The sequence below is a fragment of the Zophobas morio genome, unplaced genomic scaffold (genome assembly GCF_036711695.1).
Source record: "Zophobas morio isolate AGI-343-1 ecotype UQ-CSIRO unplaced genomic scaffold, CSIRO_AGI_Zmor_V1 ptg000012l, whole genome shotgun sequence".
Classification (NCBI taxonomy): Eukaryota; Metazoa; Arthropoda; class Insecta; order Coleoptera; family Tenebrionidae; genus Zophobas; species Zophobas morio.
The window spans coordinates 23,594,257-23,618,224 of NW_026972117.1; the positions used below are offsets into that span (position 1 = coordinate 23,594,257).

A 23,968-nucleotide genomic window follows, 5' to 3' on the forward strand; every position below is an offset into this window, starting at 1 on the left:
GTCGGTCGAAAATCCGCATATTTCCGCTTGGACAAACTAGCTACGCGTATTGGGGAAACCGTGGCGTCGCAATCGGTACGATTTAACTTTCGTTAAAGAAAATTTCCTCTTTTTTCTAACTACCAAACCAACTAAATTTAACCCAGCTTCCTTATCGCGTGTTTTCACTCACTACAACAAAAACAACAGTGACGCTACCGAACAGAATGACGCATTTCAACCCTCTACAAAGCAAGCCACCTTCTACCAACCCTCTCACTAGATACTCCCCCACAAATTCCCCTAGGACAGCTACCAACTACCCAAAAAGAACTAAACGTGCACATGGTTGCCTATGTTTAACGATTTTCTTGATTGAATTTGTTTTTCAAACTTTAATTCAAAGCTGGTCATCACAGTCTGTTATGAATCTCATGTACAGGGTCATCAAAATTGATTGAGAGAGTTGGTACCCCCTGTTTTTGTCGTGAAGTTTGTCAACCTTATGACAGATTTGTTTAAGGTTATGTGGCAATGAATTCAGTGGCGTGACAAAAATTTGAAACTTCAAATCTGACAACTAATATTTTTACCAAAAAAAAAATCGAAAAAAGACGCCACTGAGTTTTGAAATTTGAAACTTGAAACTTCAAATCCGACAGCTAATATTTTTATACAACTTAATAAAGCAAATTATTCAAGATCAGGTTTACCAACTCTCTCAATCAATTTTGATGACTCTGTAGATGACTAAACGCTAACAAAAATTTGTGTAATCATCTTAGATCATATAATAAATACATACCAATACTCAAACTGAAAGGTGTGACTAGACATGAAGCTATCTGTTGTCGTTTTCTACGTCCAGGGGAGTAGTATAATGCTATCCTTGTGTGATAACCACATCTTCATCTTTGTTATATGCATTTCATCTGTATATGTCTATTTCACTTCCATCCTTGTACCGCACCAGCCCAACAAGTCGCTTTTGACAGATGTTTCTTCTAACCTCTCTTTCGAGTTGTTGTACAAAAAACAATTTTAGAATTTAGAACAAAGATCCTATTTTAAGTGATGTAGTCATAAAGGATCACAATTGCTGCCCAATAATTTACTATTGCTTTCGTTATCTACTGTGAATTATTTATAAAATCAAGCTGTCAACATCTTTCTTCCGAAGTTAGTTCAGACATACTTCCTAAAATTTAGGCGCGCAAATTTCAAATAGTGATCAGGCAAGGATAGCTTCATTGTAATCCCTCCATTCACGAGAGAGATGTGTGACAGGAGGATGTCGTCACAGGCTGTCCTAGGGAAAGAACACGGCATGGTGGTATCTATTTATTATATGATCTAAGGTAATCATCCCCACCAACAACGTGACGCAATTCCCTCAAAATTTTTAACAATAAATATTTTTTAATGTTATAAAATCATATACTCCTACACTTGTAGTTTACTAATCCGCATTTAGTTTTAATCATAATTACTTCAAAAATGTAGTTGCTTCGGCTCTGTCGCCAGGAGGTGACTAATTTCTGATTTTCAAATTTGAATAAGATTTGCACTAGTGAGTTCGAATCTCATTCACATCCTCGTTACATCTTTTTTTTATATTGTGATAACCCAACTTCCCGCCTTAAATTGACACTTAAAAAAAACATTGAAAGGCTCGCGAAAAATTCAAAATTCAAAAATTCGCCTTGGCTGTGATCGTCTAACAAAAGGAACCTACGTTGTGTGTGTGTGTGTTTCTTTTTTTCTTGAAAAATGGCGGGAAGACCTTATTTCATACAAGTGAGCATACATTGCGTGCGAGTAGAGAGCGCAAGAAATAATAGACAAAATTTTTGGGACGGGGTTAAAAAATCGCGCCCCCTCTCTAGGAGGAAAAGAGCTGCGAGCGAGGACGACACGGACTTGCCATCTCTCGCATTCACTCCTCAGCCCCAAAAACCCCCTATGGTATATTCACCCACATATAATACATCGCAAATGAAACACATAAAAATATGAAAGAAAAGCCAACCGCGAATTAACAGACATACACATCTGGGAAACCGAACAAGTGCAAAAACCCTACGTTTATATGTATTTTGTATCAATACAAATATCCGAATATCACAAATTTAATAAAAACAAAGCAAAATCTGAATTAAAGTAACTGGATGCAAATACACAAGTTATTACGGGCGTGTGGCGTCAAACTTAAAATTATGGCAGTTAACAAGAGCACAACAAAAATACCTAGCACAAGCGGAGTTTGGGGCTCCCAACCTTGGCTGTTCTCCCCCGCGACGGTGATTCTATCTATCGCAAGCCTACCGCACAGCACATCTCCACTACGAACATGCCGTCCTAACCAGGTCGTTTCGGTCGAAAACTGTTGGTTGGAATGCAAGGCTATAAATAAGCTGACAGCATCACATCGTCCAGACAGTTCCCACTGACTCTATACAAAGCCTGCACCCCTTGTGCAGATGGTGCGACAAATCCCGCCAGGTCCCACTAGGAGCCGCGCCCTCCGCTTCTGCCACGTGTTTCGGTGTTATTTAACCTCAATTCCATTTTAAATGTTCAATTTCTTATCACTCTAATATTATCGACAACTGAACAAGTGTTATTAAAAGAGCAATAACCAACATTTAAATTCGCCATACAATCTTGTGAAATTTTAAACAACAAATAATTCTTATGTGAGATTGAAACTGGACATCAAATAATTTTTACGATGGAAACATTCATCAACAAAATATTTACAAAACAAAACTTAGCAAAGATTTATAAAGCAAAAGATCTGGTGTGAAATAAACTTGTGCAAATAAAAATATAATGAGAGGTTAAAACTGCAGAGCATGAAATTTACGTTCTCATAAAATTATACAGCAAAAAAAATTACTGAGGTTAAAATTGTGAGAGAGAGAAATAGTCTATGAGGTGAAAAATTGCAAAGTTAACAAAATTTACATGAGATTAATACTTGCCAGACTTTATCAACGATTCAAACAAAGAGTTTACATTATGTCAAATTATGTCATGATCCAAGTGATTGGTCACTTGAAAACAATTTACTTTGAGAGTTTAAAATACCGCCAACTGGTTACCCCAACAAAACACAGAATAAATAAACACAAAAATATCCAGTCATCGTTGAGAGGAAAAAGCGTCTCGGTGATGTAAATTTTATCGTTGCGAGGAAATGCCTCGATGATGTAAATTTTAACGCTGCGAGGAAATACTCCGATGATGTTATCAATCTTTAGCGTTGCGAGGACATGCCTCGTTGATGTTATTAATCTCTAGCGTTGTGAGTACATGGCTCGTTGATGTTATCAATCTCTAGCGTTGCGAGGATATGCTTCAGTGATGTAATCAATCGTTAGCGTTGTGAGGCGATGCCTCAGTGATGTAACCAATCTTTAGCATGGCGAGAACATGCCCAGTGATGTGATCACGATACGATGATACTAACGATGATAACCGTCTAACGGAAGAAATTATAGATGTGGGTCGTCGTATTCTTTAAAAAGTGGCCTTCATAATGCTTAATTACATATATTTAAAGCAAAAAATACAAGGGCTTTACTAGAAATACACCAAAGACAAGTTTTTTGATTCTAATAATTTCTAATAAAATAATTATTTCTGAAAACTTGTTTACTCTGGAAGTGTTATTTTGTAAGTACCTGCTTGGCAAATTATAAATAGAACATCTGGGGCTGAGCGAAAAGACCCAACGACACAAAGTCATAAAAATTCTTTGTCCATTGTTCCTAAAACGGGACAAGGTTTTGAAGAATTCCTTGGTCGAATTTTGATTTTATAAAGATGTTTGTGAAGTGATGATGGTTACCAAAAAAATTAGAGAGTGATTTAATATTTAGTTTTATTAAATTTATTTCATCTAATGAAAAAATAATGCTTAACTTCCGTATTTACTATATAATACATCAGATGTTTGAGGCGTGTATTCGGACTTTCCCTTTTTTCGGTATTTTTGTTTATTGCACTTCACAGTGAAGCATTTCAATATTTCCAGTTGGTTCCCAACCACCGAAACTTTCTCGTGTATCCGTTATTCATTTCATTTTTAAAGCAGTTTTGTGAAAATTTCTGCCATTCAGTGTGGGTTGTACTTATTAACACTTGGTAAGTTAATATCTAATAAAGTAATCATTTTAATTTTTACGTGTTTCTTTTATTTTTCATAACTGTACATAGATAACAAAAGCAGTTTTTTCAGATAAGCTGGAAAGACCACCATTAATCACTGAAGATACTCCCACTAATTATGAAGAACTTACGGTGATTGTTTTTGAAAATGAGGCGCTTTGCCATAAAATCTTGCAAAAGGTATGTTACTGCAATTTTTATGAACTAATGCTAATGAACATAATTTTATTCTAGATTTGAAACAAATACAAAACACATGTGCGAAACGAAAGAAATGCTAAAGGAAACAAGTGAAAAAATCTCCAACATGGAAACGTCATTAAATCTGACAACTGAAAAAGAAAACAAAAATAGAAGTTATGCCGCCAAGACCACACCTAAATAAATTTTGACGAATTACAAGATTATGTTTGCATATTAGAACAAGCAGATTTCTTTGTAAGTTAAAAAAATACAATGAATTCATATATACATATAACATTGGATATTATATACAGGTAGATGCCTGTAACACCACGATACTTTTTGGTAACTTACTATACATGGCACATTTCGCTTCATTGTAAAAAATTATTGACAACGAGATTTTCCTGATAGGGTATGCGTTTTTGTCAATGCAACCATTTTACGATTATCCGTTAAATTCAAGTTGTGGTAGCTCAGCGGTTTATTGATAATAATAAAACAATACAAGGCAAAAATATGGGTATGGGTTCTCGAAGAGGCGGCAATTCTCGTCGGGGATGGTGGCGGCTCCTGGGACTCGGAGCGTCGTAGGGGATGACGGCGGCGATGTATGTAGCACAGGGGACCTGGACGGTGCGACCCTGGAGATGACGACGTCGGCGATGCGGTACAGGGGACCTGGACAGTGCGACCCTGGAGATGACGACGTCGGTGGTGCAGCACAGGGGACCTGGACAATGCGACTGTGGAGATGACGCCGTCGGCGATGCGGCACAGGGGACCGTAAAACAGTGCAGCCCTGGAGATGACGACGTCGAAGCGGCGCAGGGGACCGTAAAACAGTGCAGCCCTGGTGATGATGTCGAAGCAGCGCAGGGGACCGTAAAACAGTGCAGCCCTGGTGATAATCTCGAAGCGGCGCAGGGGACCGTAAAACAGTGCAGCCCTGGTGAAGACCAGAAGGGGACTTAGACAGTGCAGCCCTTAAGGTGGAGATGGTGGAGTTCCATCTGCCTGAAAAGTGGTCGTGTTGGCCCTTTTATAGACAGGGTTCAGATGCGTGGGAGTACCTGTATAATGACGCAGCTTCAGGTGGGGTGCGTTCCAGTGGGGGTGAGCTTGGTGGGGTTGATACCGGCGATGCCGAAGACATCGCCCTCGAGAGGGTACTAGCGGAGCGCTTTGAAAGCTCCGCTACAAAGTAAATTTAGCATTTTTAAAATGCAGAATTTGTCTTCTGCTTTAAGCTGTAATCCCTTAAATTTAATAATAGCCAAATGCTTGCTGTTGTCCATAGACGAAAAAATTATTGCATTTCCATTAATCCATGCACTCTAACGGTTTTTTTTTTCAGTGCAATAAATTGAGACAAACTTAAAAAACTTAGCTTATTAATATGATTGTTAAAACAGAATTAATTCTTAACGGTACTTTTTTGTGTGTTGGGGACAGTTAAGTCGTCGTGAATTAGAAAGTTTTACAGTGCATTTTCAAATCAAGTAACTTCAACAATGCGATTCAATTGTCTTTTCCATTTATTCTAGTTTTTTTTTTATATTTTTTGTAAATAGATTTGTTTGTGTTTTTAAGACTGATTTATAATTTATTATAGTTTTCTTTTAACATTCTTTGTAACTACATAGATATCTTTGTGTTTTTAAATCCAATTTTTCTTTAAATAGCATATTTTATTGCAACGTTTATTTTTGATTGTATATTGTATATTATCCTTTTTTTTTGTTTATAGTAATTATACTCGTAATTATCTGTATGTAGATTTGTTTGTGTTCTAAGGAGTGGTTTGTTTAATTGACATATATTTTTTTATTTGTTTATTGAAGTTCATTGTTGGTTGTACAGAATTGTAGTAAATTTAATTTTTTTACACTAATTTGTTTTAAACTTTAATTAATATATATTTTGTTTTGGGGTTTACCTGGTAATTATAACGAATTATAATATTTTATTTAAGGTAAACAATATAAAAATATCAAATTATATCAGCGTTTTATTTATTGCATATTTTTTTCTAAAAATCAAAATATAAAAAACGTCTTAAAATGGACAATAAATGCCGTCTCTACAGACGTCAGTACATCACGTCAATAGTTCGTTAGAAAATGACGTCATCTGGACGAGACATTTAACCATCATTGGTACGTCAATATCACGTGAAATCTTTGGTCACTATGACGTAATTGATGACCATTTATTCACGTGAAAAAGACGACATTATGTTGCCTGGGTACCAAACCAACTAATTTAGCCTAGCTACTTACAGCGTCTTTTCACCATCCACTCGCACGTCACCTAACCAAAAAGACAATGAGCCACGCTTTCAACATGCCGCTCTCTCCTTCCAAGCCTCCCTTTAACTAAAACATGCAGAACTACCCCCAAGCGCTGACACAAAGCTTTATGGTATAAGTTAAACGGAATACTCTATATGTTTGAAAATACGTTTAAATTGTAGCTCTATTAGATTGCGTTGAAGAATTTTTGTTACAGTCTACAAAAAATGTTTAATTTTCGGCCCTTTGACCATTGAAACACCCCATATGAACATATTTTACACGAGTATTTTGGCAGTACTGTCGAAAAACAAATATTTGCAAAAGACGTGTTTAAGTCGAATTTTGTAATTTGTCTTTGGCGAATTGTATGTGACATTCGTAATTCCTTATTCATCCACACAGTGCGAAAATGACGTTCTGCTAATGAGTAATGTTGCAGTATTTTAATTAAGATTCACTTAGTGTGCCATGCATCGACGAATAAAAACTCTGCAAAAAATGTCCAATAAGGTTTCGGTGGGAATTTTTTGTTCATTTTTCGTGTTACGCAAAGGAGTTCGGTCGCAGTCGGTTTTGACTTTGTTGAGTTGTGTAGTGTAAATTAGTTTGTCTAAGTGGTTTTTTTGTTAAAAATAATTTGGTTTCGGGCGTAAATTGAAAGGTGAGTGTTGTGATGTGCTCATGAGGAAGGAGTCTGCAAGAATCGGCGCAGAAGGAAAGGAAATCCGGATTTAAAGGGTAAGTGTTGCTATTAGGCTTTGTGTATCTATGATTCAATGTATTTCTTCCAGTTCTTTTATTCTAAAAGTTGATACAAAAATGCAGATTTTAAAGGAAACGTAGCTTTAATGTTCAAATCGTTGCTTAACTACTTGATAAATGTTTTTTTTTTCACTAGTAGCCATGAAGCTTGCAATTGTCGATTTGTTTCTACCGCGCTTAAAAACGAAGATATAGGTTATGTATGAAATCTTTGAAGTAATTATTTCTTAAAAAATGAATAAATGTGTGTAATTAATATTACTGAAGTATACGCATGGTAGTTGGTAGACGGTTGAAGATAAATTAAGTATTTACACGGTTTTCTTTGTGTTGAAGATTTAGGTTAAGTTTGATTAAAAACACAGGGGAACAAAAAAAAACAAATTTTATGCGGCATTAGCTTTGATTATACTTTCAGTTACTGCTATTGTTGTACTAATCTGTTGTGTGATCAGAACATTTGAAATGGCTCTAGTTCGCAAGATATAGCTCTTCACGAAAAGTCATCCAAAAATGTTATTTTCAAACATTTCCCATCAAATCGTTCTGTTTCTTTATTACAGCTTTATCTTCGCGGTCAAAAATTTCTAGGAGAATCATAAAACAATAGAATATCGCCATTGCGTTGCCAATATCCTAAATAAATATTTGAAAAATTAGAAATTAACATGAGCATAGCCATTTGGACCCATTTCCTAACAGTCTTGGCGATTCCAGCTAATAGCAGGAAAAATGTTTTCACGAGTACATAAGGGTAGTGGAAGAAAAGTACTAAGGCCGATGGAAGCGCAAATGATGACAGATTACTGTTATTACTTCAAAAACAAATTGTCTTAATTCAAAATATTGTAGAAAATCCTACAAGAAACTCCTAACATATATTAGCAGTTTGGTTTGAAAATAACAGTCTTAAAATAAATTTCGTATATTTATTACATATCTGAGGTCGTGTAATGAAGATTTATTTTTTTTTCATTTATCTCAAAAACTAGAGCTAATTCGGCAAATCTAATATTTTTTTCGTATTCAGCAGACTTTAAATGCCCAAAATCGACTCTCGAAGTGGTTGCCGCAGATCCACTGTTCCCCGGTGAAATCAAAACAAAATCATTTTGCATTACAAAATTGAAGATTCATTCTTCAAATTATTGTCTTACGGTTTCTACTAGTGAAAAAAAAAGTATATTAATCAGGTTTGTGAAGCCAATTCCAGATTTTGCGGGTTAGAGCCCTCGACATTGCGCGTCTCTGGTTCTTCTAGAATGATTGTCTTCACAACCTTGGGTAATAAAATAATATACCACAAAACACATACCAGTGTTATAATGATAATATAACATATTTCAACAACAATTCAAACTTTAATATCTCGTCAGATATTTATTCTTTAAAACTGAAATAATTGATATTTAAAAATTAAATCCAATTTTGATTTTTATCTCATTACGGACCGTCTTTACGTTTTACACATTACTGCAATGCAATTAATAATATTTTTGTATTTAGGACATTACTTAATTACAACTAAAAGAAGTTCACTACTAAATCAACAAAACATTTCAGACAGTCATTTTAATTCATTGAAAACAGTTTCGGTTAAATTAACTTAAAATGTTCTTAACGTAGTGTAGCAGGGTTATTTTTTTTGTTTATTTTGATCCTATTATATAAATGTTTTTCTGTTCATCTTCACCAAGAATCGCGTGATGTAAATGTAAAATTTTTCTTAGAATTTATATTGATTTCAAAACTCTTTCTGATCAGTATTTTTTAAATCTTAGTGACTTCATAAACTTGTGTAATATCGAATTGCACCGTTGTTAAAAATAAATTAGTACGTATAAGGTTGATGTCAGCTTCTATGATGTTTTTGTTACACAAAAATTTCATGTGTTTTTTGTTGCAGTGGGTTCGTAAATGAAGATGAGGGAATTCGCTAAATTGTAGCAGAAGAAGCCTAAAGGTTAGAATTTTGCATTAATTTTATTTTGATTGTTGTATTTTTTTAACATATTTTTATCTTTTATGAAGGCTATTTTGATCGGTAATTTTGTCTTATTTCTGTTTTTTCAAACATTTTTTGACGTCTTTTTCTTCCATATTTTTTCAGTAGTTTATTTTATTTTTTTTATGCACTATTTTTCTTAGGTGCGCATATTCAGACAATTTTTTCCTTTCGATTTTTCTCTTATATTATTAATTGTTTATAACCGTTTATTTAGAGTTTGATTTTGTTCACAAGATTTTAAACATTTCATTAAACTATTCTTATTTCATAAATAAGATAAATAATAGGAATTAATAATAAAAGATAATTCTTTTTTAGTAGTTAATAAGTTAACTGAAGGAATTTTATTATCTATTTTTTCCTCTCTCTCATTATTATTCCCTTGCCCCTGAAGTACAATAAAACATACCTAGCTTTTTCGAAAACTTCAAAAATTTGATTTTGCAAATTTTATTATTTTTAAGAACTCCCGTAAGTTAAAATGAAGATATGTATGCACTGATAAAGTAAAAATAAAAAAAGTGCTACGTATATGTTTTAAGGGTCCCCAGTCGTCGCCCGCAAAATCGGTTTCAGTGAGAAGAATTATTTTTGTAACTATGCAACCCAAAGTACCGATCCACCGCAGGTACCGACCCAAAAACACGAGAGATTATGGTCACTGTAGGGAGTCCGTCATAAAATGTAAATCGGTAAACAACACCAGATAAGCTTATTTATTTTCAAATGAAGGGTACAGGGCAATAACCATCGAAATCCATTTGTATGTATTTTGAAAGAAATTGAGTGGAAAGTTTAAAATGCTGGGGAAAATAGATTGAGAAACCCACAAGGTTCAGTCTAACACAACTTTTTATTTTCTTTATAATGTTTTAAAAATATATAAAATAAACTGTTTATGTTCAAATATAACAGCAAAAAAAATTGGTGGAAAGTTGTTTGGACAGAACTTCCCTCGCACCTAAAATACAATGAAACATATCCAGCATTTTCGAGTTAAACTTTTACTTTAGGTACACAATTTTGTTATGAAATCATCAACATTTTGGAAGGACACGAAAATTAATGTGGATTAGATTAAAAATAACAGTATTCCCAAAATTTCTGGGAAAATGGAGTGAGTCGTTCCTGATTTAATCAATATCAATAAATTGACTCATTCATTAATTTTTTTGAGCCACCTAGGTATATAAGCAAATCTAAAAAATATGAATGCAATGATAAATTACAAGTAGAAACTCATCATATGTATTTTGCACATTTTTAGTAGAATTTATTCGGCAAAATTTTGAGATGACGTTATCAATTTTTAGTAGCATAATCCTGAACTTGTGGTTTATAAATACGTTATTAACATTTTTCGGCTTTTCGGTTTTTCGATTTTTCAACTTTTGATGTTTCAATTTTTCAGTATTTCAATTTTTGACATTTTCAGTTTTTCCATTCTTCAAATTTTCGATTTCTCCATTTTTTTATTTTTCGATTTCTCAATTGTCCGATGTTTCAATGATACGATTTCGCAATTTTTCAACTTTTCGATATTTTAATTTTTCAATTTTTAAAATTCTATTTTTTTCGATTTCTCGAGTTTTTAGTTCTTCTATACATATTTCAATTTTTAAATTTTCGGAATTCATTAAATTTCTGATTTTCCATTTTTTTTTAATTTTTCGATTTTCCAGTTTTTCGATGTTTTGATTTTTCAATTATACGATTGTTCAATTTCTCGATTTCTAAATTTTATTTTTTTTTTTAATAAAAGTAAAAAATAACTACCAAAATTGTGTGTGACTAAAAATATGTAAAAATTAATAGAAAGTAGAACACATTGCTGTTAAAACATAAAAATAACTGTGCTTTCCCAAAAAATTCTATTGCATGATTACTGTTCCACTAGTATTGCTAATTTAGGACGTTAGTATCAAACGCAATGAAAGTATTAACTCTTAGTTAAACAAAAAAATAGTTGCGTGTCAAAATCGAGTGAAACATGTGAGATGTGTGTAAACAAAAGCATCTAAATAATAACTATTTTCCGCAGAATTTCTGGAGGCCTATAGAGTCGACATTGGCCTGAGCGCGTTCCGGTCTGTGGATCATACAAGTTCTCGGGCAACGATGTATCTAACGGGGCAGTTGAAATATGATATATGTCACAGTGCAAAAAGTATTTCTCAAAAAACTTTCAAACGTTGATGTCTTTTTAATTGAACAAAACACAATTGGCGAACGCAATAATCCAGAATGGTGCGCAGAAAAATCCGAAAGTTATTTTGGTAAAATTTGCAAAATGAGAGAACAAGTAACACGGCTAATCCTACTGTACTGTGAAAAACATTTTACATCCCTGCAAATCTAGTTCAGGATGTACTCTCCCAAAATCTTTGCATAGAAAGTGAAGCAAGGGCAACTGCAGCATTTTGCAGTAACACCAAACTGACAATATGACAATGCGATTTGTACATTTTTAGCGGCATCGCCAGACGGCTTAATAAACAAAAACGCTATGGTAGAAATACATATATAAAATGTCCGATTTAAATAATGCTTCATTCAACGAGATGATAAATTTTGGGAAAATAATATGATAGAGTCCTAGAAAAATTGTATTTATATGTCTTACTTCCGGAGAGAGTAGATTCTCGTTATTAAACAAGTCAACCCATTAAACAAATTGTAAAGAAAAAATTGTACAATTAAAATTTTTTATTTGCATTCGCGTCATGTGTAGTTCATATAAATCTTTTGCCCTTCTAGTATAAACACACACAGGAATAAATAGTAATATTGGAATAGGTTTACTGGAGATATCACGTAAAAAACGTGCCTATAATACTCTACCTCATAGGTGGTGCGGAAAAGAGTATCAAAAAATTAAATTTAAATAAATATGATTGTTCAGGTAAATAAGTGGTTAGTGAAGTGATGGGAATCTAAATCTTGTCAGTTTTGTGTATTGATTAATATATAAAATGACAGATTAATAAAAAATATTTGAATAATTTTTTGAAAGAAAATATTTTAGTAGAATGTATACAATTATAAAAATCTGCATACTTGTAAATCAAATTATGTCAACAATGAAAGAAGTCGACTTGTAAACGAGTTTCAACAATGTTGGTAAGCTAAGAGTATTTATGAGTTTTATGACCCAAAGTACCTGAACTGATTACCTGAAAGGGATCTTTGTAAATAGGGTTGCCTAGTTTCACTTTATTTTCATTATTCAGTATTTTTTTAAAAAGCAAATATTTTGATAAATATAAATTTTAAACAAAAATGACCGGGTCTTCCCCATTGAGCTCAATGTTGTCTTTGCACTGATATAAAAGTTGAAGCGAAAAATGCTGTCTCCGCGTCTAAAAATGCAATTTCCTTCGAAGAATGAACGATTAATTAAACACTAAACAATCACTTATTTTAAAAAATATTGTGTCTTCCCCAGAGATTTAGACATAATCTATCAATTAAAATGTCGATTTTTTTTTTCAAAGTTGAAATTACGCCCGTAAATGAAATTGTATTTAACTCATTTTTCGGTCTGCTACTGGGCACCCTTTTAAGTGAGTTTTTCCATTACAAAAGTTTGTGATCATGTCATCAACATTTTTGCAAGGACACTATCAATTTGGATCGTTGCAGTGTAATACTAATAAGAACAATATTGTATTTCTAAAATTTCGAGAGTATGGAGTGAGTTATTCTTGATTTAATCAATAAAATAAATTTCTGATTTGTTAAAACTATCGCGCTAACCAAAATTTATCTAATCACCTCCAACAGCAATTAAATGACGTAAACTCTTTTTTCATATTTACGTTTTATAACATAACATACTCCTATATTTATGGTTTATGAGTCTGCCTTGATTTTTATCACATTACTTTATAAACATTTTTGTGCGCATAACTGATATTTGGGTTACGTGTCTTTATGTCTGAACTCCGACGTTATTGAAAAAATAATTCAATCTGAATGTAAGTATCTGTAAAATTTACATTTTCTGCTACCTGACAAATAAAGGCGATCATTTAAATTTAACATGTCGATTAAAAATTGCAAAAACACATGAAATCAAAATATTTATTACTTACAATAAAAACTTAAACCCCTATATGTAAACATGAACTCCACGCTTTTGTATTAACTTGTTTTAGTATGGTTGTTAGTGATGACCCTGGACCACACTCAAAGGTACGAGGAAAATATTCATCTTGGGTCCTTTCATATATCACATGAAGAGTTTGTTCCCATTTTACTGGTTTAACAATCTATTGTAAAAATAATTAGTTTCCAATGCAGAAAAATAGCATAAACAACCTTTACCTGTTTGGGCAACTGTTTTTTTATGTGCGCTGCGTTTTTGTATCTTTTACCATCTACATTTGAATATACACTTATTACTGGATCTTGTATTTCTGTCTTATTTAAAGCTTTTCTAAACGGTTCCACTGCTGGTAACATTAAATCAGAATGAAAACCTCCACTGACAGGTAATTTCTTGACTCTTCGAAGATTGTATTCTTTGGCATTTTTTTCCAGATAATCAAGAGCCTGCAGAAATTGTATTAATAAACTTTTAACTAAATGTAGTCAAATAATTACTGATATACTCCCAGCTACAACTTTACAGTGTGGATATAAATAATTGGCTATTCGACACTCTGGAAATAAATCACCTTTATCTACGGCCCATTCTTTGGCTTTCAATAATGCTTGATTTAATTTAGAATCAGGACCATATATTACTGTAACCATCCCTCCTTGATAAGCTTCACTAGCTAACTGCATTGCCTCTCCTCGTATTTTAACAAGCTGTAGACCTAAAAATTATGCAACTATTTATTACATCTACTTCTTTTACCATTAGTAAATATTACCTCGTTCAAAACCAATAGCTCCTGCAAAAACTAGTGCTGTAATTTCCCCTAAACTAAACCCTGCAGTTCCCGTACAGTTAAGTATAGCATTAGGCCTTTCTTCTTTTAGTCTTTCAATAGCTGCTAAAGAACTAACCATTATTGCTGGTTGACAATATTGAGTTTGATCCAATTTTTCCTTAGGACCTTCTTGGCACAACTTCAGTAAATCATACTTAAGAATATAATTGGCCAATTCAAATAAGTCTCGAGCCATTGGAAATTTCATTAACTCCTTAGTCATACCAACAAACTGACTACCTTGTCCAGGAAATAAAATTATTGATGTTTCCCGTGGATCTTGTTTCGGTTTCTCTGCGAAATATTCGCCTTGTTTCCGAATCTTCGCTTCTTGTGGATATGGTAAAGTGGCCCATCGTTGTTCTTCGTTTTTTATTTTCAAGTCCTCAAATGATGCTGAATCATCTAATAGTTTTTTCAAAGGAGATTCCTCGGGTTTGCCTTTATTTTCACACAGAACCTTATTAGAATTATAAATTGTTCTTTGTACAGAATGATGAATAAATTCTGTAGTATCATGTGTGAGCAAAATATTTTGCCCGAATGCTTTTCCAGTAGATCTAGTAATTAATTTATATAAACTCATATTAAAACAATTTAAAAAAATGCTTCACACTTTTAAACCCATGAAACCGAAAACATAACCTTAAACTTGTGCATCAAATTTACAGGTTATGTCGGTACATGTCCAACATTTGGGGTCCAGGTCGTTAGTTAAAGTCACTAACTCAGACTAACCAATGGCAAGTTTAGTTTAGTGTCACGTGAGCCAAATTGGTTATTGTGATTGGTAGCACAAATGCGACTTCAAAACGAGTCCCTTGTACTATTAATCAGCTGTCAACTTCACGTGTATAATGTTATCATTATCAAAGTTAAACAAAATTTTATGATAGGGGTAGAACGTGTTGCCAGTACGATTCATTGTTTTGTATTTACGCGATTTATCCTTTTACGAGCTCATACCCAATTTCGAAAACACGGTTTGTGATATAATTTTATATTTATCAACATTGGATACCCACCCAAAACAAACAAGAAATGACTAATACTCAGGATACTGACATAAACTCGGAAGAAGATTTATATTATTTTGAAACAGATCACTTGGCTTTAAGAGGAAACAAAGATTACAGTGAAGTACTGAAAAATTTACTTATTTTATGTGCTCAGAGGAAACAAGCCATTAAAGTAAGTCTTCATACGGTTACTATTATAGTTTATTAACTAAATGTGACAAAATTAGGATTACAATAAGGCTGTCGAATTGAAAAAAGAAGCTCTTGCAGACCCTTCGAAAGTACTCGAAAAAATTGTTAAAGGAGAATCACTAGGAATGCCAGATATACATCATATACCAGAAGTATATATGTTTTAATATTTATGGAATTTTACAGCTTTTATAGTTGATGTTTTAGTTACCAGTGATTGACTGGTCAAAATATGATGTTAAAATACCAGAAGATAGTTTAAAACTTATATATTCAGATGTAAATGAGTCTGTGAAGAAAAAAAATGAAAGCCCTAAAAAAGACACTAAAATTTCAAATAAGGTAATATTTAGTTTTACGTATTTAGGTAAGAGATAATAAATATTTCATTAGAGGTGGACAACTGAAGAACAGAAACGTTTAGAAGAACTTTTACAAATATATCCTCCAGAACCTGTAGAAATGAGGAGGTTCAAAAAAATTGCAGATGCCTTAGGTTTAGCCGACAATTTTGCTTAAAGTCTGGATAACTTATTTTTATTTTTTAGGTAATAGAACGCTTCAGCAGGTGTCAAGTAGAGTACAAAAATATTTTTTGAAATTGTACAAAGCTGGTTTACCCATTCCTGGTAGAATACCAAAATCTGCAGAAAAATATAAGGTAATTAAGTACTTTTTTCTCGCAAGTAGAAAATATTCTTCTGGATACTGTCAAATTGACACTACAAATCGCGCAAAAAAAGTTAAAAAACATTAACCTAACACTTTTTTTAATTGTTTTATTCATTTATTTATAGTAATATGTATTAACAATTTGATGCGTATTTGTCAACAGAAAATTGCAAAGTTAGTCAAAATACCAAATAATAAAAAAACGACTTCTAGTCAGCTATGGAATTATTTTTTATTTCCCGAGCGTAAGCAAAGGAAGTATTGTAATCGAGTCCGTCGGCCGACTCTCTACTTTTACGTTTTCTCGATCTTTCATGACCCCTAGAATACGAAGAAATAGGTCTCCTATTTCCGTCTGTCTGTCCGTCCGTCTGTCCGTCTGTCTGTCCGTCTGTCTGCCGTCCCGGATTTTTATTAGACAGATAATCTCCGAAAGTACTGGGCCGATTGTTGTCAAATTTTGCATTTATATTAGGTATATCATGTAGATTGTAAAACGCTAACCATAATTTGTCTAAACATCCCCACCACTAATATGATGACGTCACTTTAAAATTGTACATAGTAATTGGGTTTTAAATTGTATCAAATAACATAGTCTTACACATGTAGTTTATGACTCCCAATTGAGATTTTACCCGAAACGTCCAGATTTTTGGAAAAAAAATCAAAGTGAGGAAACAACATTTTGACATTTAATTTGGAACCTACAAAACCGAATGATTTGAAATCTTGGAGATGGTTTACAGTTATGATAAGCATGATAAAGTTTTAATCACAATATATTTACTTATCCCCTCCAAAAAATTGATCACGTCAGCTCAAAGGTTGCCGAGTAAATCCTATCTAAAATGTACAAAATATTGTGATTTATCTTTCCATTCATATTTTTTGGATTTGCGTATACAGGGTGACTCAAAAAATTAGTGAATGCGTCAATGTATTTTATTGATTAAATCAGACACTATAAAACCAAATGCTTTGAAATTTTGGAGATGTTTTAAAGTTATCATAAACATAGTAAATTTTTGTTCAAAATGGTATTTGCTCATCCCCCCTAAAGAATTGATGACGTCACCCCAAAATTTTGCTGAATAAATCCTATCTAAAATGTACAAAATATGATGAGTGTGTATTTGTAATTTATCATTCCATTCATATTTTTTTGATTTGCGTATACAGGATGACTCAAAAAAATTAATGAATGCGTGAATTTATTTTATTGATTTAATCAGGAACTGCAAAACCGAATGATTTGAAATCTTGGAGATGGTTTATCATAAGCATGGTAAATTTTGATCAAAATGTATTTCCTCATCCTCCCTAAAAAATTGATGACGTCACCCCAAAATTTTTCTGAAAAAATGCTATCTTAAATGTGTAAAGAATGATGAGTCTGTACTTGTGATTGATCACTGCATTAATATTTTTAGATTTGCTTCTACGGGGTGTCTGAAAAAAGCTAATGACTGAGTCAATTAATTTTATTGATTAAATCAAGAATTGCAAAACTGAATACTTTGAAATCTTGCAGACGTTTTAAAGTCATTGTAAGCATGGTAAACTGTTAATCCAAATAAATCTGTTTATTTCCCCCAAAAAATTGATGACGTTATGTCAAAATTTTGCGGAATAAATTCTACCCAAAATGTGCAAAATATGAGTTTTTACTTGTGATTCATCATAGCATTCATATTTTTTATTGATCAAATTAAGAACGAGTCATCCCATTTTCTCGAAAATGTGAAAATACAAACGTCTCTATTTAATAAGAATTATAATAATGATATTCAGAACATTTTGTCGATTGTAGCTTACTAGTTAATTGTTTTGTTCCTCTGTTTTGAGCGGTCGAACTTAGTCAAATCAAACTAATTTCTACATGACATTCTTCCGATGTATAAACATAAACACTTTCAAGTTGTTTTTCTTATCGAGGATAATCAATTTTACAGTAATGGAGTCCATTGATAAATTTGGTACTCGTTTCTCGATATTTCATAAGGCCGTAGCTAGGGGAAGCTAGGGGACACTCCCCTAGTTGTAGACAAGTTATAATTAACCAAATGTGAATTACAGCATCCAAAAACCAAATAAAATGTAGTGTTTTATTCAATAAACGGAAGTCACACCAATAAAAAAGTCTGGACCGTCGCATTGTCATCCGGTTATTGCAATTCGTAGAAACCATGTTTTAGTTTCGTTTGTATTTCACCGTCATGTCTACAGGTTGATAAGTGTTATGGCTATTTGTCTTAAATTAAAAGTACTATACAGGGTGTTCATTTTATCTGTTCACACCTGACAATTTTTGCATAGGCAACATACATATTATACACCCCAGAGACGACTTCGTGCATTTTAATTTTTTTTTTAATACGCAATTATAGCAATCACAGAAAAAAAATAACAAAAATGTCAATGCCAAATAATGATAAAACTGAAAAAATTAATTCAATTTATTTTAAAATGTCCCGCTGCAAAAATGTAATGGGAAAAAAACAATAGGCATGCAGTCGTCACGTTTCCTAAACTCTTTAAACCATTTTTTTAAAAATTGTGTTGGCAGTCTACACTGTCACATTTGTTCGTTTTTGAGGTTATGGGAAATGAATATGAAATTCTTCTATGCATCGCATTAGAGATTTGGACCATCGACAGTTTTCTTGTTTAACTCCATTTCGGTAATAATTTTGGATAATAAAAATTGCATGTTCTGTTTTAAATATTTTTTTATTACACTAACAATACCAATGTCAAACTAACCGATAACTCGGGTTCTCTAACTTCAATGAGAAATAATAGTACTGCCACTACTGTTTGTTAAAAAGTAGATTCCATGGCTGACTAGACGAAGTTTTTTTTTTCGACCATAAAGAGATCAATTGCAATGAAATCTTTGAATTTCTGGTGTTGTCTTAATTTTTTTTTTATTTTGATTATGTTATTGCAGAGAACATTACTGCACAAACACCAGCGACACAACCATTATCTCTGGAAACCGACCACTTTTTTTCCTGATTTATGTGTTCCCGTTGTTATGAATGACTTAGAAAGTGTTCCTGGACCTAGCTCAAAAGTTCCTGAGGAAACTCCCCAACAGTCTTCTAGTTCTAATTATTTAATTCCTACTGGATATCACGAAGAAGGTGACTTCCATCCACAGAAAAGTGAAACTGAATTACAACTAGAACTATTAAAAAGAGTTAAAAAAGTTAAAATAAAAGATGAAGAAAATGCCTCAAATTTACATAATCACGTTGGTTTTAAGGTATTGTCATATATACTTATTTCTTGATTATTATTTGGCTAAAAATTTTATTTACAGTGTGATTTATGCGGGGAAGAACCAATTGTTGGTACTAGATGGCATTGTAACACATGTACAAAAGACTCGATTGATTTTTGTACAGATTGTGTTTTGACTCAGATGTATTCCGAGAACTGTCATCCTTTAAAGCACAACTTAGTTTCATACAGCGATAAAGAAAGCAATCATTATTTCAGTGATTCCGAATCGAATGCTGGCAGCGGTGTGGCCAGTGTGAACAAAAACAACGAAAGTAGTGACAGTAGTGACAGTGAATTTAACATGGAAGATGTGAATGATGAGCAAATGAGCGAAGACGACACTGAAAAGATTAAAGATCATGTTATCTCCAACGGCGTGGAAGAAGACGCCGGGAGTAGTGATAAAATTTGTGATGATAATTTCAGTGATTTTCCAAAGCTAGACTTTGGAAACTTTAACAACGCCGAAGAGTTGTATGAATCTGGTTTAGGGTCGGATCTGTTTAGCGAAATTGAGAATATTTCGTACGACTATCTACACTCAAATCTACTTCTTGACAAAGAGTAACTTAGTGCGTAATTTGGTCAGAGTTTCAGAAGCGTGTTTTGTATTCGTGTTCGAATTAGAATAAACTTTGATTTTCATTTTGTGTTTTAACTTTTTTTGTTTACAAACTTTATAACTAATTCAGGTATTGCAGATAAACATTCACATGAACAATGACAAAGAGAGAAAAACTCACCTTTTGGATGCGGACTGGTCACTGGACCCATGCGTTTATTCGGATTAAAATTAGAAGCAAAATTTAAGTATACCACATTTTATAGGCAACAATGAATAGAAACAACGTTCAAATAAGCATCAACTTTAATTAAAGATAACATCAAGATGAAGTTCATCAAGTTAATATACATCCTGGGCGGAATCCTTCTTATGTTAAAAACAAAGTACATGTGAAATAAACACAACAGACACATAATACAAACAGTCAAAGTCAATATAAAGTAGTCTTAGTAAACGCTTCGCCATGGAGAGGTGTTGCTTCAAGAATAAATGTTCGAATTCAAGCTGTGGGAAAATAATATACAAATGATAACATACAATAAATATAAAATACCGGTTCCCGTTTCGAATCCACAATGTTAATTTAACTGATGAGAACTTTCAAGCAATGAAACGAAGATATACTTGTTGACAAAATTTAAATACATAATCCTTTTTACACACGTGTTTTTACTAGCACCATAAAACGAGAAATTCTTCCAAAACTTCCTAAACTAACAACCTAGAGGCGACATTCCGCCAAAACCGTCAATGTGTTACAACATGAAAGATTGTCTAAGATATGGGAATGGCTTTGGTGTTCAAATACAATTTCACGACATTTTTTCGGCGAGAAATTTAATTTTCAAATCGGGACCCCACAAAATGGAATTTTAAATTTCTTTTTGTGTGCTTGAAATTTGTTAATGAGCAGAAAAAATGTATCTTCATTTGTATTATTCGCTTTAAATGAATACATTTAAATTTTGTTTTTTATTCGCGGTACTTATAAAAATATGAAATAAAATTTAGTACGACCAGATAATCACCTGCATATTGTTAATGTATCGCTCATAAAATATAATCTAATATGAATGAGATAATATAAATTTTTATCTGACAATAAGCGGTAATTAATACACTTAACATTTTATCGATGACTCAAAAAATGGCGCTGATTGATAATAGCATGTCAAAACAATTCTGTACATGCTGTAAAATGCAATAAATTACAATCACCTTGACAACGCAACAACGCCCTGATACTTCGCACTAATGATAAAAAAATAAACACATCTGTTATAACATTTTGGTACAATTGGTAAATTATTGGTAAAATGTGTAATACATTATAGTCGTTGTGCCTCCAAAGATTAACAGATTTCGTAGAAATACGGACAGACTTTCCATCATTTATTCGTACAAATTATCAAAGTATAAATAAGGGGTTTTGAATTGTTGGTTGCGCTGACAATGTTGATGATACATACAAAGACTCAAAAAAATATGTCAAATGGGGTGATACCATTTTAAATCAATCGAAATAAAGTTTCTGAAGTTTGTATTGTGACTATCTGTTGTGCGGATTCATTTTTTAGTGGACTTAAATATTTTATAATCTTTATATTTTGGTCATTTTTGAATGCTTTAAGAATGTGGCGATCAAACTATATCAATTTCATTCTAGAGCACAGCAAAATTACCCATAGAGGGCGTTATAGCACGAGCGGAGTTTGGGTACTCCTGGTTGTGGTTGTTCTCCCCCCACGACGGTGATTCTATTCTATCAGCAAGTACATGCCACCCAGCACTCCTTTATTACCAAGAACCGTGCCGCGTGAAACAGACCGTCACGGTCACAAACTCGTGGTTGGGTCCCGGCTATCGGGCCAAGCCGACAGCGTCACGTCATCCCGACCGCCCCTGACTTCTATTCTAAATCTGCGTCTTTTGTACAGACGGCGCGACCGCCAGCTCGAGAAGGAACCGCGCATTCCGCTTCCGCCACGTGTTTTTGTGTTATTTACCTCAATTCCATTTTAAATGTTCACTTTATATAACTCTGATATTAAACTACAACTGAATTTAAATTCGTCATACACTCTCGTGAAATTTGAAACAGCAAAGAATTCTTATCTGAAATTAAGGTTGGATATCAGACAGTTTATATGATGGAAACATTAATGAACAAAATATTTACATGCTAAAAAACTAGCAAAGATATATTATAAAAACAAAAAAGATCTGGTGTGACATAAAATTTGTGTAGGCAAAAATATTAGGTGAGGTTGGGAAATTTACGTTTGATTTAAATTATACAACAAAGAAAATTATTGAGGCTAAAATTGTGAGATAGAGAAAAATTGCAAAGCTAACAAAATTACATGAGTTTAATATTTGCCACACTTTATTAACGATTCAAACAAAGAATTTACATTATGTTAAATTATGCCAACTTTATCAACGATTCAAACGAAGAATTTGCATGATGTGAAATTATGCCATGAGCCAAGTGACTGACTGGTTACTGAAAACAATTAACTTTGGGAGTTTAGGTATATCGACTGTCCCCAGCTTATCCCAAATAAAACACGTGATAAATAAACAGAAAATGCATCCAGCGTTGCAAGGAATATGCGTCTCGGTGATACAGGTTTCCACGTTGCGAGAAAAATGCCTAAGGGGAAAAAATTTAATTCCCCCGACCCTCAGTTCACGATATTATGAATTCTACCGCATTTTCCACGGTCTTTTTCCTAGAGTGGGACAACGTTAGGTTAATTTAACTGCCGTAAATAAACTAACAATTTTGTGTGAGGAATTAAGAAGTGTTATAATGTATAATTATCCAGAAACCTTTTATATAACTTGATAAACAAAGGATGAGTCCTGATTAAGTGAATTTCATAAAATCTCTTAGCAAGTGCTTTATCTGAACAAATCTTATGACTGTTAAATTGTGTTCGAACCAGTAACGGTTAAAATCCTAACATGAACTGTGAATTTACAAATAATAAAACAAATTTACACCACGTGTTAGCGTCGGTCGAAAATCCGCATATTTAGGCTTGGAAAAACCGCAAGAATTAGCTACGCGTGTTGGGGAAACTGTGGCATCGTCATCGTTACGATTAATTTTTGTTAAACAAAGGTTTCTCCCTTTTTCTAACTACCAAACTAACTAAACTTAACCTAGCCAGCTTTCCGCGTGCTTCCGTTCACACAGAACAAACAATAGTGACGCGCTACCTACCCTCTACCAAACAAGTAACTTCACGACCAACCCTCTCACTAGATACCACAAACAAATTCCTCTAGGAAAGTTATCAACTACCCAAAAAGAACTAAATGTGCACATGGTTGCCTATGTTTAGCGATTTTCTTGATTGAATTTTTTTCAAATTTAAATTATTCAAATGCGATTTCGCGCCGTTGTTTTTTTTTCAGCGCGAAATTTTAATTCAAATCTGGTCACCACAACATCTATTTATCCCCTCCAAAAACTCGACGACATCATTTCGAAATTTTGCTAGATAAATCCTGTCTAAAATGTGCAAAATAGTATTATGCGTTGTGATTTATAAGGGCAGTCATATTTTTTAGCACTATTTATACACGATGACTCAAAAACGTTAATAAATGAAACAACTGATGTTACGTATTAAGTCAAAATTCTGAAAACATTGTTGTTATTTGTACAACACTATTTGTCTACACTAAGAAATTGACGAGGTGATCACAAAATTTTATTAAGAAAAAACTCACTTGAAACATACGTATAGCAATGCTTTTTTACCTGTAGTTTAATAATTCACTCCTATTTTTATTTTAACTTATAAGGGGTAACATAAAAGACTAAATTGATAGAATTAAATTTTAGACAACATATTGTTACGTTGTACGGGTGA

General features: G+C 33.1%; 2 protein-coding genes across 2 annotated transcripts; one reads left to right on the forward strand and one right to left on the reverse strand.

Moving 5' to 3' along the window:
- Window positions 1–13,469: 13,469 nt before the first annotated feature.
- Window positions 13,470–15,010, reverse strand: LOC135128435 (probable malonyl-CoA-acyl carrier protein transacylase, mitochondrial). The gene is made up of 4 exons (XM_064055342.1): window positions 14,283–15,010; window positions 14,008–14,225; window positions 13,729–13,956; window positions 13,470–13,673 (listed from the first exon to the last, which is right to left on the reverse strand). Exons 1-4 carry the CDS (start codon window positions 14,926–14,928, stop codon window positions 13,506–13,508), a joined length of 1,260 nt encoding a protein of 419 aa, XP_063911412.1. The 5' UTR covers window positions 14,929–15,010; the 3' UTR covers window positions 13,470–13,505.
- Window positions 15,011–15,080: 70 nt separating this feature from the next.
- Window positions 15,081–20,161, forward strand: LOC135128436 (ZZ-type zinc finger-containing protein 3). The gene is made up of 7 exons (XM_064055344.1): window positions 15,081–15,533; window positions 15,589–15,705; window positions 15,761–15,895; window positions 15,947–16,049; window positions 16,102–16,214; window positions 19,179–19,496; window positions 19,554–20,161. Exons 1-7 carry the CDS (start codon window positions 15,384–15,386, stop codon window positions 20,082–20,084), a joined length of 1,467 nt encoding a protein of 488 aa, XP_063911414.1. The 5' UTR covers window positions 15,081–15,383; the 3' UTR covers window positions 20,085–20,161.
- Window positions 20,162–23,968: the final 3,807 nt, after the last annotated feature.

What these genes read in the sequence shown, in the direction of transcription:
- LOC135128435 (XM_064055342.1), bottom strand. Translation starts at nt 14,928, where the DNA reads ATGAGTTTATATAAATTAATTACTAGATCTACTGGAAAAGCATTCGGG. An exon ending in AGCTATTGGTTTTGAACGAG is followed by an intron (nt 14,226 to 14,282) that starts GTAATATTTACT and finishes CATAATTTTTAG; the next exon opens with GTCTACAGCTTGTTAAAATA. An exon ending in AAAAACAGTTGCCCAAACAG is followed by an intron (nt 13,674 to 13,728) that starts GTAAAGGTTGTT and finishes TTTTTACAATAG; the next exon opens with ATTGTTAAACCAGTAAAATG.
- LOC135128436 (XM_064055344.1), top strand. Translation starts at nt 15,384, where the DNA reads ATGACTAATACTCAGGATACTGACATAAACTCGGAAGAAGATTTATAT. An exon ending in ATATACATCATATACCAGAA is followed by an intron (nt 15,706 to 15,760) that starts GTATATATGTTT and finishes TTGATGTTTTAG; the next exon opens with TTACCAGTGATTGACTGGTC. An exon ending in ATAATCACGTTGGTTTTAAG is followed by an intron (nt 19,497 to 19,553) that starts GTATTGTCATAT and finishes TTTTATTTACAG; the next exon opens with TGTGATTTATGCGGGGAAGA.